The sequence below is a fragment of the Salvia hispanica genome, chromosome 4, assembly GCF_023119035.1.
Source record: "Salvia hispanica cultivar TCC Black 2014 chromosome 4, UniMelb_Shisp_WGS_1.0, whole genome shotgun sequence".
Classification (NCBI taxonomy): domain Eukaryota; kingdom Viridiplantae; phylum Streptophyta; class Magnoliopsida; order Lamiales; family Lamiaceae; genus Salvia; species Salvia hispanica.
In genome coordinates, this window is record NC_062968.1 from 1902695 (window position 1) to 1918640 (window position 15946).

At 35.2% G+C, this 15946-nt stretch overlaps 2 protein-coding genes across 2 annotated transcripts; one reads left to right on the top strand and one right to left on the bottom strand.

Annotated features, from left to right (window-relative positions):
• Positions 1-3090: 3090 nt before the first annotated feature.
• Positions 3091-5555, bottom strand: LOC125223872 (alkane hydroxylase MAH1-like). The gene is made up of 2 exons (XM_048127185.1): positions 4522-5555; positions 3091-3662 (listed from the first exon to the last, which is right to left on the bottom strand). Exons 1-2 carry the CDS (start codon positions 5553-5555, stop codon positions 3191-3193), a joined length of 1506 nt encoding a protein of 501 aa, XP_047983142.1. The 3' UTR covers positions 3091-3190.
• Positions 5556-11152: 5597 nt separating this feature from the next.
• LOC125218575 (alkane hydroxylase MAH1-like) lies at positions 11153-13497 on the top strand. Its single transcript, XM_048120263.1, has 2 exons — positions 11153-12284; positions 12841-13497. Exons 1-2 carry the CDS (start codon positions 11263-11265, stop codon positions 13310-13312), a joined length of 1494 nt encoding a protein of 497 aa, XP_047976220.1. The 5' UTR covers positions 11153-11262; the 3' UTR covers positions 13313-13497.
• The last annotated feature ends 2449 nt before the right edge of the window (positions 13498-15946 follow it).

The window sequence follows — 15946 nt, forward strand, 5'->3', positions numbered from 1 at the left end:
CAGGAACAGAATGGAGCATGAGCAGATCATTTTAAAAGTCTTACTCAAGGGCAAGAGCGTCAAATCACTAGAGGGATACCCTAGGAATCAGAGCCTCACATATATAAAGAGCTCGACCTTGAAGAACAAGACAACCACTTCTACTCACACTTTAGCTTAAGCTCTCATTCCATTCCTTAGTTCTACACTTCAAATTTCTCATTTTCGACTTGCTGCGCGCTTGGAGATGGAGGATTCTGGCCACCGTGGTTCTCATCATCGTTATTTTGCTGCTGTGTAACACCACCTTGTGAAGGCGAAGAAACAATATTTACTTGCTTTCGTTTAGTACTTGTTTGGTTTTTTTAGTTCCACAACTTTAGTTTCTTGCTTTAATCTACTGGATCCGAACCTATTTCTCTTTATTATGGAAGTTTATGTTGGCTTTTGTTGGATCTCGCTGAGTTGATCTTTATTCTTGCTTTTTACTTTCGTTCTTTGTTTATTGTTGGATGTTTGGAGCTGAGATCTGTTGGTTTGTTGTTGGAGGTTGAGGATTTGCGTATGGAGATGTCTGAAATTGTTGAATCGTGGTGTATTTGAGTTGGAGTTTCGCGTATTTGGTGTTTGCTGTTTACGTTGTGCATGATTATGGCTGTTCACTTTTTGTTTCTGCATCCTTTAGGTCCAGTAGCGTAGATCTGTTAGTTTAGGCTTTAATTTCTCGTTTTGAGTTTAGATCTGAAGTTTGCTCTGTTTTCCTGGTGTTTAATACTCTGTTTTATCTGCTATTCTCGTTTGATTCCCGAAGAAGATGAAGTTGTTGGTAGTTAGAACCAGATCTGCTTTATGTCAGTACTTTTTCTGCATGTACTTTACTTTTTGCATTGTTCTCCAGACCCTGTCAGTACGATCTGTTTTGTCTTTTTTACTTTTTTGCATGCTTTTCCATACCCTGGTAGTTTAAGGAAACATGTCTTTACTTTTCGCTTTATGCTTGTCTGTCCAAAATTAGGAAAGTCCGTCTAGTTAAGTTAACTCCAGTTGTTTTAGAACTTTAAAATATCTCAGTTTCTCTAAGTCATGCATGTTCTGTACGCTCTCGTTTCTTAGACCCAGTAGGTAGAGTAAAGTTTTTCTATCTCTCAGACCCAGTAGTTTTAAGTTCTCGACCCACAAAATTGCGTGGCAGCAGCCAACCCCCTTTTCCCAAAACATCATCAAATGCAGTTTCGTAACACCTTCGTCCTCGTGGGATCTATCCTTTACTTCCCTGTGCTAAGTTATAGTATAGTGGGTTGAGGTTTTTGAAGAAATAGAGTGCATTCAACGACCTCTTTCTGATAGTTTCATGATCTTCTAGCCTCTAAAGTATAGTCGAATCCTCTGGTCTCTTCAACTATTCAACTAGTCTCTAGTCTCTTCTAGAGACTAGCCTCTGAAGTATAGTTTCATGCATCCAACGACCTGTTAGATCGAGTGACATATATCACACAGCACCACACGTCTACTCTAGTCTCTTCAACTATTCATATAGTATTTCTTGTATTTAGATTTCTTTGTTGGATGCGTTTCGAATAAATTAATAATTCATGTATTCATTCAATTCAAGTACTGTTTGACTTTTCAATTTTAATCGAATTCAATACGCAGTTTTTGGTGATTATTAAGTTTATAATTGCAATTGGTTGGATCTATCCAAGCCCAAATAGTCCAACTCCAACTCACACCAACGATCAATCTAGAAAATGCCCAAATAAATTTTACGTACTACAATACAAATCCTAATAATTTTAGCATGATTCTAATTAGATTATATTTATCTTTGATTTTATATTAGTAATTTATAGTTTTCTAAATTTTTTCATATACTTCCTCCATCCAAAAAATAAAGACATTTAGGATGACATGAGAATTAATGCATAATTGGTAAAATAAGAGAGGTGAAAAAAATGATAGTTAAAATAGTGTTAGTGAATGGTGAACAAGTATTATTACTATTAGTGTTTAAATTTATAAGCATTCATTTACCAATTAAATAAAAAAAAGTTTCTTCATATACATGCAAAGCTTACAATATTCAAGTATTTATTTCAATGTTCTTCAAAGACAACATGCTATAAATGCTATCTTGGATGGTCTCCCGAACGAAGGTATGCTGGTATTTATTTCTTATCTTTGAATTAACTCAAAGGTTAAAATGCTATTACCAGCATGGAAATATTCCAGCATTTCCAGATTATATTACTCCGTATAACATAATTTGTTTAATCATGTTATAGAAGTAGAGTGTTGCATTTTGTCTCCTTTTTAATCAGTTTTTCCTAAAACATTAGACGAATACGTAAAACCCCAAAAGATAGAATAATTGGCTGGACATAGATAATTTCGAGTGATAAACATGGCATTTAGCACTTCAACAGACCAATTAAACCGATAAAAAATGAGTTTGTCAAAAACCGTGTTGATATTTTATCGTACTTCTTGTGTTGAGATTTCCATGTCACTGTGTTGATATTTCTAATACACTATGTTGATACTTCCTCCGTTCAATGTTAATAGAGACATTTCTTTTCAGCATGGAGTTTAAGAATATTGTGTTAATGTATGGTGAAAAAGTAAGAGAGAATAAAGTAAGAGAGATGAAGAGAGAATAAAGTAAAAGGAAGAATTACTTTTTGCCAAAAATAGAAATGACTCAATTAACTTGAAACTTTCCGAAATAGAAAAATGACTCTATTAACATGGAACGGAGGGAGTATAAATAATCGTGAAAATTATTATATTATAACAGATTGACTATTTTACTCTTTTGTTGATATTTTATCTTACTATTTATTCAAACGGTAGAGTTTAATCTCATCCACTCATTTTAAGATATAATGATATAGAATTTATCTTAATTTTGGAATGGATACTAATATATGAATTTTACATGACCCCATTGTCCAATATTGGTATCTTACTTTGTCTCACCCTGACTTAATTTCTTCACTAATATTTAGTGCAAAAATGAATTAATAATTGTAATATACTGTAATTCATCACAAGCAATATTTTATTTGAAAAAATGATAAAAACATCATATGTCCTAGTAATTTATATGATAAAACATAATGAAAAAAAAAAGCAAACTGCCAAACCACAAGATACATAATTAACATGTAGGGACTGATATCGTTAAAACACAGAGACAAACGGATAATTCCAATCAGTTTCTCTTACACAACAACACCTTCAATCCTTCCTTAGCATGTAGAAGGATAGAATCACGAGGTGAAACCTTGTGGCCCTCCACCAATCTGACCTTGTATCCGTACAGTATCGCCGCCGCCACCATCTTCATCTGTATGAACGCCATGTCCTTCCCCACGCACGTCCTCGGCCCCGCGTTGAACGCTGGAAACTTGTATGATGGCTCGTGCTTGATCTTCCCGCTCGGACAGATCCATCTCTCCGGCTTGAATTGGAGGCAGTCTTTCCCCCACACGCTCTCCATTCTCCCCACCGAGTAGAATGATATGATCAGCTTCTCATTGCGGGCCAGGCGATGCCCGCTAGGGAGGATATCTGGTTGCACCGGAGCTTTATGCTCCAGCGCCAATGGCGGGTACAACCTCAGCGACTCGCATAGAGCCCCGTGCAGGTACACTAACTTGTGCGACTCCGCCGCAGTGAAAGGCCTTTTGTACACATGAAAATTATTATAAAGTGTTTTTTATACTACCTCCGTCCCCCAAATTTTGACATAGTTTACCGATACGGTCCGTCCCTGAAAATTTGACACACTTTACTTTTACTATTTTTTATAGTGGACCCCATATTCCACTAACTCATTCCTACTCGCATTTTATTATAAAACTAATACTTTAAAAGTAGGACCCACATCCCACCTACTTTTTCAACTCACTTTCCATTACATTTCTTAAAACCCGTACCAGGTCAAAGTGTGTCCAAATTTGGGGGACGAAGGTAGTAGTAAATTTCAAAATTAGTCTTAGAAAATGCAAATTATTATTTGAGGAAAATCAACTTGAGTCACAAAGTATTCTTAGATACAAAGAAATTTTTAATATAGAAAGCAAAATTTTTGATTTTGTATATTAAAAATAATAACACAAATCGGACATGACTTTATCAATACAATATTTAAATTTGAATATCAACACAAAGACACAATACAATTGATAAATTTAAATTTTAACATACAAAATTATGTGTTCTTTACTCCCTCCGTCCCAGATAATTCGACCCAGTATTCCATTTTGGGCCGTCCCACATAATTTGTCCCACTTCACTTTTACCATTTTTGGTAGTGGACTCCATATTCTACTAACTCATTCATACTCACATTTTATTATAAAACTAATACTTTAAAAGTATGACTCACATCCCACCAACTTTTTCCACTCATTTTCCATTAGATTTCTTAAAACTCGTGCCGGGTCAAAGTGTCTCAAACTATCTGGGACGGAGGGAGTACTAAAATAGTTGTTTTCAAGTGAGAGAAGAAAGAGTTTCTAAAAGAGAGAATTTTCAAACCTCCATTTTTTCCAGAGACCGAGCTCGGCCTCCATTTCTTCTAGAATCATCCTCTCAGAGTTAGGGTTTTGCGCGAGGAGCCAGAAGAGCCACGTGAGGCACGTGCTCGTCGTGTCTCTCCCGGCGAAAATCAAACTCAGAGAAGAATCCTTGAGAAACTCTCCAAGACTTAAACCATTAACCGCAACTGGTTTACTCTCACCATACATCTTCTCAAACGCTCTCAGCATATCAGCATCATTCCCACCACCAACAACACGCGGGTAGATGAAATCATCGAACGCCGCCGCAGCCTCGGCCATGACCCTCTCGTCGCCCACGTTGAGCCACCTCTGCACCTTCCACATCCACTCCGGCAAAATATGCCGCCGCAGCAGCGGCTCCCCCACTTTACTAAATGCCCTCTCACAAGGAAAAAGTGGAAAATCCAGCCGCAAAGAGCACGGGTCGCTGCCGAGCACGAGCTCGCATATGTTATCAAAAGCAAACCGCTGGAAAACATCCTGCAAATCCAAACCCTCTTTTCTCCCGCAGAAATGGTCGAGGACGGGAAGGAGCCCGTCCTCGACCTTCTGCCAGACGGCCCTCTCGAGAAATTCGTTGAAATTGGCGTGCTTGAGCTGGGCCATGGTGGTCTTGCGGTGAAGCTCCCATAGCTCGAAGTCGACGCCAAAGATTCCATCCCCGATGATGTCGAAGATTTTGCGAAACTCGGGGCCTTTGGCGTATTTGGAGAAGTTGCGGCTGAGGACGTGGTGGATGTTGGCGGGGTCGGAGGTGAAGAGCAAGTCGATGTTGCAGAGCCAAGGCCCGATGAGTCGGTACGTGCCACCGCAGGCGATGAGAACCTCCGTGACATAGTCGTGTGCGTGGTGGAGATTGAGGAGGATCGCCGGAAGCATGCCTATCACCGGCCACAGCGTCGGCTCTGAGGGTTTCTTGCCTCTTCTGTGAGCCAAGTACCATGCAACAAAGAGTGGAGGTATCATTATCATTGACACAAACATGTAGTATTGGAATTCAAATAACGACATTTTGTCTCTATATTTGTTTTTTCCCCCTATATTTGTGATGTTAAGTTGGTGTTAGTTTGCCTCTATATATAATGGGGTGATCATATAGGAGTAATAAAATAAAGTATTGATAGGGAAGGTCATGGACTTGATGGCTCAACAATTTCAGTTTCAAAAAGAATTGATTACTTGTGCCAAAGTTTTTCACAAGAATTGATTAGTTTTGGGCCTAAGGCTGAGATTAGGTACAGTGTCTTGTGTCATCAGACAATGATTTTAGGGTAAATGTCATTCGACAGTGGTAAATGGAGTACTAAGTATGGATGTCAAATGGAAACGTCTTGAAAAAAAAAAGAAAAGATTAAATTAATTTATTCTTAATATAAATTTTCCAATAGTAAAATATTTCAAGTAATAATATCATTATTGAAAAATAATAAAAATAAATGTGTAATTTAGCATTAGCGTCGGTAACGTATTGTATTTCAAATATATTCAATTGAATTATTTTTTATCAAGCGAACATGAATCGGGTCGGGACAGAGTATCATTACTTTGTTTAGGAAACCAAAAAGTTGTCTCGATAACCATAAATTGGCAGGTTAAGCTCTATATGAACGAGATTTTGAACGTTTTGTTGACAACCTTTTCTAGCCGTGTCTCATTTAAGCCCTTTCTCCCATCTTGAAATCATATACCGTAGTAAAATCCTTAGTGTTGCATCGCTCCTGAAAATAGATACATATCGTGTCGAACTAGGTAAACAATTAATATGATCATTTATTTGATATTTGTGAATTGTGATTATATATGTTTATTTCCTAACAACTACTATAAAAAACCTAGAGTTTGAGACATAGAAATCATGAAGGAGATTGGCGGAAAGATTGTTGTGGAAAAGTTCAACCAATTTGATTTCGGATTTTCAAAGATTCAAATCGAGCAATTGAACCCAGTTGTTGATGAATGTGTCATTATTTTGCTTTCAGTTAAGTGAGAATGTAGGGCCAACATAGTAACATGAATCGGCGCCATAAATATATAAAAATTAGAATAAAAAAGACAAGAAAATAATAAACGATATCATGACTAATAATGATGGCGTCGTGTTAATCTTGAGTGTTAGTAGTCTGACGAAATCGTATATATTGGATTCTGAAGCGTTGTTCTATTCAAGCATCAAGATATTATGGAATACTACCTTTATGTTCACCTTAATGCTGAAAATGGTATTTTTCATGAAAAATAACCGATTTCAACAATTTGTATATAATTAGGTCTATTTATTATATAATGAACTAAGCTCAATTCGATTATTACAATGAAATGAAAAAATATTGTACGTGTATAGCAAAGCAAGTTCATTACAGGTTGATATAATTTTCAAATAAATACACCCTTTAACATTTCCGAACGGGTTAATAATGATGACTTGCAATTTGGCAGAACTTCAATCATTCATAGTTTCAGCAAATAAAAAAAGGGTTTTTGACTTTTTAAACCAAAACCTTTCCTCGAATTCCAATTTTTTCCATGAATTATGAGATTTGTTTTTAAAATCACGAACTTTCATTTCGTTAGGATTTTCCCAACCCGACCCGAATAGCATAATTCAAAATATTAAAGTTGTGTTTTGTTTATTCAAAAGTTGTTATTTGTTATGTAATAATTGTGACTGTATGTATTATTGTGCCAAATAGTATCCAAGTAAACAATTTAGTGACAAATAAGATTAAAATTGACATGTAGACAACCCGGGTTTCGTCGTTGACCCGCCAGGGGAAAACCTAACGAAATGAAAGTTCGTGGTTTTAAAAACAAATCTCATAGTTCATGAGAAAAAACGGAATTCGGGGAAAGGTTTTGGTTTAAAAAGCCAAAAACCTATAAAAAAAATGCAGTTGAAAATTAAAGTGAAAGCTCAAAATTCAAGAAATAAACAGAAAATATCTGATCGCATTCATACTTTTTGCCCATGATTATTGAAAACTTATTGAAAGTATATGATACAATTTTAAAAATATTCGATGTCCTTCATAAATTTTATTTTCCGGTTGTAGGAAACCTTATTTCTTGTACCGAAATAAAATGCTTATAAAACTACCATTAATGAAAATATGAGCTGTATAATATTATGTCAATGTAGGAAATTATATTTCATACCATTAATTCTTTTTAATTTATATGTATCCATTTATGAGCGGGACCAGGAAGTTGGGGTAAATGCTTTTAATATCGTATAATAATTGAACAAAAAGGAAGTGGCCTACACCTCAACAAGCAACTTAATCGAGGGCTACGTTTCATAATAATTATTAATCAGTTAGTACAACAGCATTTTGCAAAATAAATCATACATGAATTAAAAATGAAATATTATTTCAATAAAAATTATTTACATGTACGGATCTTTGCAAATTAATTTGGATGTTTAATTCTTTGCTCATTACATGTGTGTTCTTATTCTAAACGAACATTCTTTTTAATAGAGACTCTTTTTTGTGTGTGTCTGGGTGTTCTTAGGAATTTGATAGTACTATTTTCGATTCGTAACGAACAAGTGCAGTGGATAAATTAATGCATTTTATAAGACGGATAAATTGCATTTAGCAATAGATTACAAACTACACACATGACAATATATCATAAATTGCATAAATTTATTTTGATATTAGCTATATATTGTGAATTTCAATGTTGAATTTTGAAAAACTAAGTAAATAATTTTCATATATTCTTTTATAATAGTGACTTTTGGACAACAATTCACATCAAACATCAAAGATTCGACAACATTACATGAATAAAAAAGAAATTTTAGATTAATAGGATCTTAAACCATCGTTAATTTTGTAAGTTTGTAAGTTTGTAAGTTATTACTACATCATGTGGTTTAAATTCTATTTTATTTTAAAAGAATGTATACATGTTAACTTCTAAGGAGTACTCCTACTAAAGTATTATGATTTTTTAAATAATACTCCCTCCGTCCCACTTTAGGAGTCCCGGTTGATCAATTTTGGGCGTCCCGCTTTAAGAGTCTCAGTTGAGATAAATTAATAAAATATCTACAAAGTGTTAAAAGTGAGTCCCAACATCCACTACAATTAATAAAAAAGTGTTAAAAGTGGGTCTCAACATCCACTATAACATTTATTTATTGGACACTCAATTAAAAGTGGGTCTCAACATCCACTACAATATTTATTTATTACACACTCAAACACTTTTTTCTTAAAACATGTGCCCGACTCAACCGGGACTCCTAAAGCGGGACGGAGGGAGTAGTATATAATATCATATTGAAAATAAGAATGCCGCTAATGATCATTGAAGTATTATAGTTTGAATTAATTATTTTATATTCCTATTTGTTGTTATGTTTACGTATGTTGTTAAAAAATTGAATTTATGTGTAATTGTGTAGACGTATTTGGCATTTTGAGCTATTAATGTCAATATATATTTAATTATATTATATTATATTTATATATATACTATAGTATTCCGGTTCGACCAGTGGTTCGACCGGTCCGACCAGTTGAACCGTAAACTGATAGCTACACGTACCGGTTCGCTTACCGGTCCGATTTTTAAAACATTGGTAGTAGTACTACTAAAACATAATTCAAATTGGGCAACAATTCTTCATACAACACGACAGTAAAAAGTTAATGTGTAACTTAACTACTGTGTTTGTAATTTTTTTTATAACTTAATGTTAAAGGAAAAAAATTGGATTTATAAATTCTTTCACGTCACTCATAATAAGGATATGATATAAACATTTCTAAAATGTAACATCAAGTAGGTTTTCGTATCAAATACGGAGTAGTTCATTTAAACCAAAGCAATTAATGGGATAGTATGGAACTAAAAAGGAAACAAAAATTAATTGATTAATTAATTAGATCCCACAGCAACAGCGACAAGAGATAAGGCAAACACACATGGAAAAAAGTGGAGTAATAAATTAAATTGATGGATGTTATAATATTTTAACTAGAAATTTTGAAATAAGTTATATCAAATTACTGTATATATAGTAGTACGAGATATAATCACTACAAAAATATCACGAAAAGTAATATTCGCGCTAGACATATATATAATTAATTTATGCTGTTACTTAAAAAATCCGCACTGAACTTATGAATTACGCTATTGTCAAAAAAAGAATTAAAATTAATTGTGGTAATTAAGATTGAAAGCAAGAGAATATGTCGTGTTTTGACCTATAATTAGGCCAGAGATTAGATAAAAAATTGTCCAACTAATTAATATGAATGACAATTTTTCCTTCTTTGAGTTGGAGAAGAAATGGAGGCTTTTATGCGATTAAGGAAGATAAATAGAATACCATCTATGGCAATTAATATTTGTCACGTTATCGTTCTCTTTTTATTAGTTGAATTTTGAACTTTATGTAGTACGCCAACTTAAGTGATAACAATTTAACAATTCGGTTTAATTGCAGTACTACAACTTAAATGGTAACAATTTTAGTGACACCACTTTATGCATAACAATGTTAAGCTACACCAACGCATTTATCAGATTCCAAATGAACAAATTCAAACTTGAAAATTTCTGATTCTCTAGTATATGGAGTACTTTTGTAGTACTCCCTCCGTTTCATAATAATGAAGTCGTTTCTTTTCGGATCGAGATTAAGAAAAATTGTATTAGGTGAGTTAAGTAAAGAGAGAGTAAAGTGGAAAATGAAAAAAGGTAGAGAGATAAAGAGAGAATAAAGTAAGAGAGAGTAAAGTAGGTGTGGAAAAATGTGTTGACTTTTACTAAAAAGAGAAATAACTCTATTACTATGGAACGTACCAAAATGGTAAAATGACTCTATTACTGTGGAACAGAGGCAATAGTACATAGTACATAATATTTTTTGTCGCCCATCATACGATATATCTTTGGCTATGAGAACATCATCGATAAAGTGGATGTACTTGACATTTGAAAACTAAATCTATTTATTAAGTCCTATTCTCCCCGTGGTGATGATAGATAAAAAAGGGGATCCTGCTAGATAGTGAGAGAGTAGGACTTCAATCTCATGCTCTGGCAAAATGCACACCAGAGAATGTTGTGCACATCGTCACCTTTCATTTATTTTTCTAAAGTTAAATTCTTTTATTTACAAATCAATGGTGGTGATGTGCACAACATCCCCTCATGTGCATTTTTCCACAATAGGGATCCAAGCTTCATTGGTTAAAAATAACTGGTTCTTAATTATGCTTCATATATACTCCTCGTTTGTCAATAACAGTTTCATTATGTCATTTTGATATGACTGTTAAAAAATTCTCATTTTACTTTTACTATAAATGATAAGCAAACATTATAATCACAAAATTAGTTCAAGACATGTATTATAAAATTAATATATACAATTGACACTCACAATTCTTCACATTTTTTCAAACTCTGTTTAAGAAAATAGCCATGCATCTAATGGTTACAAAATGCCATCATTTTTACCCTAAAATCGTTATCTATGGGTGCACAACTACTCAAGTCAGCATAGTACCTAAACTTTGGCATAACTAGTAATTCTTGTCACATTTATTATATAGTTCAACCATAACCCCATCACCACAATCATGATTACCACATCCCCGAGACTCGAACCTAAAAGGCAAACACCATTATATATAGAAATAAACAGTAGAGACACCATCACAAACACACAAATCATTCATTTCTCTCCAAAATGCCAATATTAGAATCCCAATACAACTTTCTCTTAATCATACCTCCACTCTTCCTAGCATGGTACTTGTCTCACCGAAGAGGCAAGCAACCACCGGAGCCGACGCTGTGGCCGCTGCTAGGCATGCTCCCGGCGGCCCTCCTCAATCTCCGCCGCGCACACGACTACGTGACGGAGGTTCTCATCGCCTGCGGCGGCACCTACCGCTTCATCGGGCCGCGCCTCTTCAACATCGACATGCTCTTCACCTCCGACCCCGCCAACATCCACCACGTCTTCAGCCGCAACTTCTCCAATTACCCGAAAGGCCCCGAGTTTCGCAAAATCTTCGACATCCTCGGGGATGGAATCTTCGGCGCCGACTTCGAGCTATGGGAGATTCACCGGAGGACCACCATGGCCCAGCTCAAGCGCGCCGATTTCAACGAATTTCTCGAGCGGACCGTCTGGCAGAAGGTCGAGGACGGGCTCTTTCCCGTCCTCGACCATTTCTGCGGGAGAGAAGAGGGTTTGGATTTGCAGGATGTTTTCCAGCGGTTGGCTTTTGACAACATATGCAAATTCGTGCTTGGGAGCGACCCGTGCTCTCTGCGGGTGGATTTGACGGTTTTTCCTTGCGAGAAGGCGTTTAGTAAAGTGGCGGAGCCGCTGCTGCGGCGGCATATACTGCCGGAGTGGATGTGGAAGGTGCAGAGGTGGCTCAACGTCGGCGACGAGAGGATCATCGCGGAGGCTGCGGCGGCGTTTGATGATTTTATCTACCCGCGTGTTGTTGGCGGTGGGGATGATGCGGTTGTGTTGAGAGCGTTTGAGAAGATGTATAGTGAGAGTAAATCGAATGCGGGTAGTGCTAGTCTTGGAGAGTTTCTCAAGGATACTTCTCTGAATTTGATGTTTGCGGGGAGGGACACGACCAGCGCGTGCCTCACGTGGCTCTTCTGGCTCGTCGCTCAAGACCCTGTGTCAGAGAGGAAGATTCTAGAAGAATTGGAAGCCGAGCTCGGTCTCGAGAAAAAATGGAGGTCTGATTATTAAATAGTATCTTATTTTACTTTTACTATATTAAGTGAGTTTCTATTCCATACTCCTTGTACCGACTACTTTTTCTACTACATTCATCATACTACCTCTGGTCTCTCCCTGTCACATAAAAATCGTCTTCTTTTCAATTTTGGGATGTCCCACAAAAATAATCATCTTTCATTTTTGGCTAGTGGTCCATTCTCAACTCACAATATTCCAATCACATCTTCTTTCTACCTTTTTCTTATTTTACCAATTTTGCATTTAAACCCGTGTCATCCCCAAAGTCCATAATTTTATGGGACGGAGGAAGTAATATTTACTTATATGCATGTTCACCAATAAATATCTCACTTCACTTTTACTAATTTTAGTAAGTGGACTCAATAATTCCGCTACGGCCCTACTCATTATACTCAGAATTATTATAAAACTAGAAGTACATGAAGTAAGGTCCATATCACACACTTACTAAGTCAAACAATTTCTTAAAACTCTTTGAGTTTGATACATAATGATATTGTACAGTCATTTCTCTAATTTTGTTTTGTAAAGATCCTTCACCGCGGAAGAGTCGCACAAGCTATTGTACCTGCACGGGGCTCTATGCGAGTCCCTGAGGCTATTCCCTCCAGTTGCATTGGAGCATAAAGCTCCATTACAACCAGACATCCTCCCAAGCGGGCATCACCTGGCCCGCAACGGGAAGCTGATCATATCATTCTACTCGGTGGGGAGAATGGAGAGCGTGTGGGGGAAAGACTGCCTCGAATTTAAGCCGGAGAGATGGATCTGTCCGAGTGGGAAGATCAAACATGAGCCATCGTACAAGTTTCCGGCATTCAACGCGGGGCCGAGGACGTGCGTGGGGAAGGACATGGCGTTCGTACAGATGAAGATGGTGGCGGCGGCAATACTGTACGGATACAAGGTGAAAGTGGTGGAGGGCCAGAGGGTTTCACCTCGGGATTCGATCATTCTACATGCCAGAGAAGGATTGAAGGTGTTGCTGTGTAAGAGAAATTGATTGGACGGATCCAATGATTGGAAGATGATGATGCCGTCTATTTGTCTCTCTGTTTTAACGATATCAGTCTGTAGAATTCAACAAATGTTAATAATCTCTCTGTATTTTCTTTTTCTATCGACAATGTAAAATAATATGTTTAAATAAATAAATATATATCAAAAGTGTATATATAGTTTCATAAAGTTTTATTCGCTCCTTCTCATTTTAGGAGTCTCAATTTAATTTAGCACGAATTTTTAAAAATGTAAAAAAAAATTCATATAAAAATAGTGGAATGTATATCACATTTTTATGTACGTATTGATTTTATAATAAAATGTGAGTGGAACAAGTAGGGACGGAGCTAGGAATGTAAATGTTGATTGATTTAATTTTAGGTAGTTTAATGATGTGCTTTCTTATATTTATGTAATTTAAAATTATGTATTTAATTTTATATTTAATGAAAAATGTAAAATAAATAGTATGAAATTATGTAATAGTACTAATTATTAAGACATGAGAAAATAAATTTATATTGATGTATAAGTAATTAAAGATATAAGGAAAGTATAAGATTATAAGAACTATAGTGTAATATAGAAATTAGGACAACAATGACATGACATAGCACAATTAAAATGGAGTACGAGTTAAGATATGAAGAGAGACGTTTGAATTGTGGATAAACATAATCACGTGTATCCAATTATGATAATCAAACCACCTACTGCTTTTTAAAAATTAATCATAATTAGTTGCATGGCATATCTCCTCTCTCAAAAGAAGAACTACAACTCCTTTTCCCCTTTGGCAAATAGTTTCTTGACATGTGTGAAATATACATATAGCATAAAGACAAAAGCTTCCATTTATAACTAGACAACGATGAATATGTGAGTATTTAACAATGTCACGTTTCATAACATTATATGATATGACAAGACGTGTATTATATAGGCGGCCTTAAATGCCTAGGCCTATTGAAAGATTAAGACACGATTGACCTCTAAATCATGGTCCACAACTCAACTTGCCAACCAATAATTTTAACCATTGCCTACCACTCACGGCCTCAAATTTTGATACTCTATGTTTAAGAGCATCCGCATCCGTGCTCTTAGCTAAGAGCACGGAATTAGACCCGAATCCATTTTTACTCCTTGTACTTAGCTAAGAGCACAACATCCACATCCGTGCTCTTAGCTAAGGACAAGCTCAAGCGTCCACTATTCTATTATTCAATTTAAATAAAAACATTTTCACAATATTAAAATGCATTAATAATACCCGGAATACTATTACAAATTACAAAATAATTATAAATTACAGAATTCAAATAATAAAATTAAAAATTACTACATAATTAAAATCCTAAAAATTAAAAATTACGTAATTAAAATCCATAAAATTTCATTATGAAAAAGTATGAATGATAGATAATTTGATGTGAAAAGTGGATGATGAATGTGTGTATTTATAGATGATTTTGGGAATAAAAAAATATAAAAAATCCAAAAAAAAGTCCATAAATGGCTCTATTTTTTGGGAATCTAAAAATATATAGTTTTTTAATTTTTGGTATTATTTCGAATTATTTCTGAATTTTTTCTAAAAAAAAAGAAAAATCAATTTTGCTAATGGCTAAGCCGTTGGCCAATCACATGGTGTCACGTAGGGCTGCTCAGCGGCACGGGCGTGCTCTTATTTAATAGCAGCGCCGTGCCGCTGGCAGGGACGGACGACGTACATTGGCGGATGAGCTTGTCCTTGCCAGCGGCAAGGACGGACGGACGGCGTTCCACTAACAGCTGCGGATGCTCTAACTTACATTGACGTTTCACTTTTCAATTAAAATACTTATAATGTATTTGTCATAGTATATAAGAACATTCGTCGGTCTTAATAAGAGTAAGAAGAGTAAAACACTATCGTTTAAGATATCACATTATTTGAAGAATTATAAACATTATTAGGGTGAAGGATAGTCAACAGGGATGTTCTTGTGCGTTGTAGAATCTTATCTAACATTTATATCATTTGATAATGCCATGAAAATTACTTTGAAAACAAAAGTTTCCTAAGAAGTCTGGAGCAGGCTATTAGAAATACTCTTGTTATTGCTTCTAACTCGTATTCTCAAAAGTGGATCTCAGCTCTAAATTTAACTACAATTAGTATCATCACCCGTGTATAAGGCCAAATAATTTTCAGATACTACTATGTACATTCTCAATAAATAGATAAAAATAATGCTCCCTCCGTCTACGAAAAATAGTGTCATTTTATCATTTTGAAATGCCCACAAAAAATAGTCTCATTTCTACAAAAAATAGAAAGTTTCTCTCCCATACTTTAACTGTTTTTTCTCCTCTCTTCCATACTTTACCTATTTTTTTTCATATCTCTCTTATTCTACCTACTTTTTGTGGAACTATTTTATTTGTATTTAAAAATCCAAATTTGAAATTTAATTTTATAAAATTAAATCTAATATTGAAATAAAAAAATAGAGTGAAGGATGACAAAGGGAAGAAAAAGATAATTTTTAAATAATATCATATTTAGGACATCATTGAAATAATATCATATTGAAACAGTTAAAATGTGAAAATGCGAAACTGCCCAAAAGCTCAAAAGGGCATTTTTGGA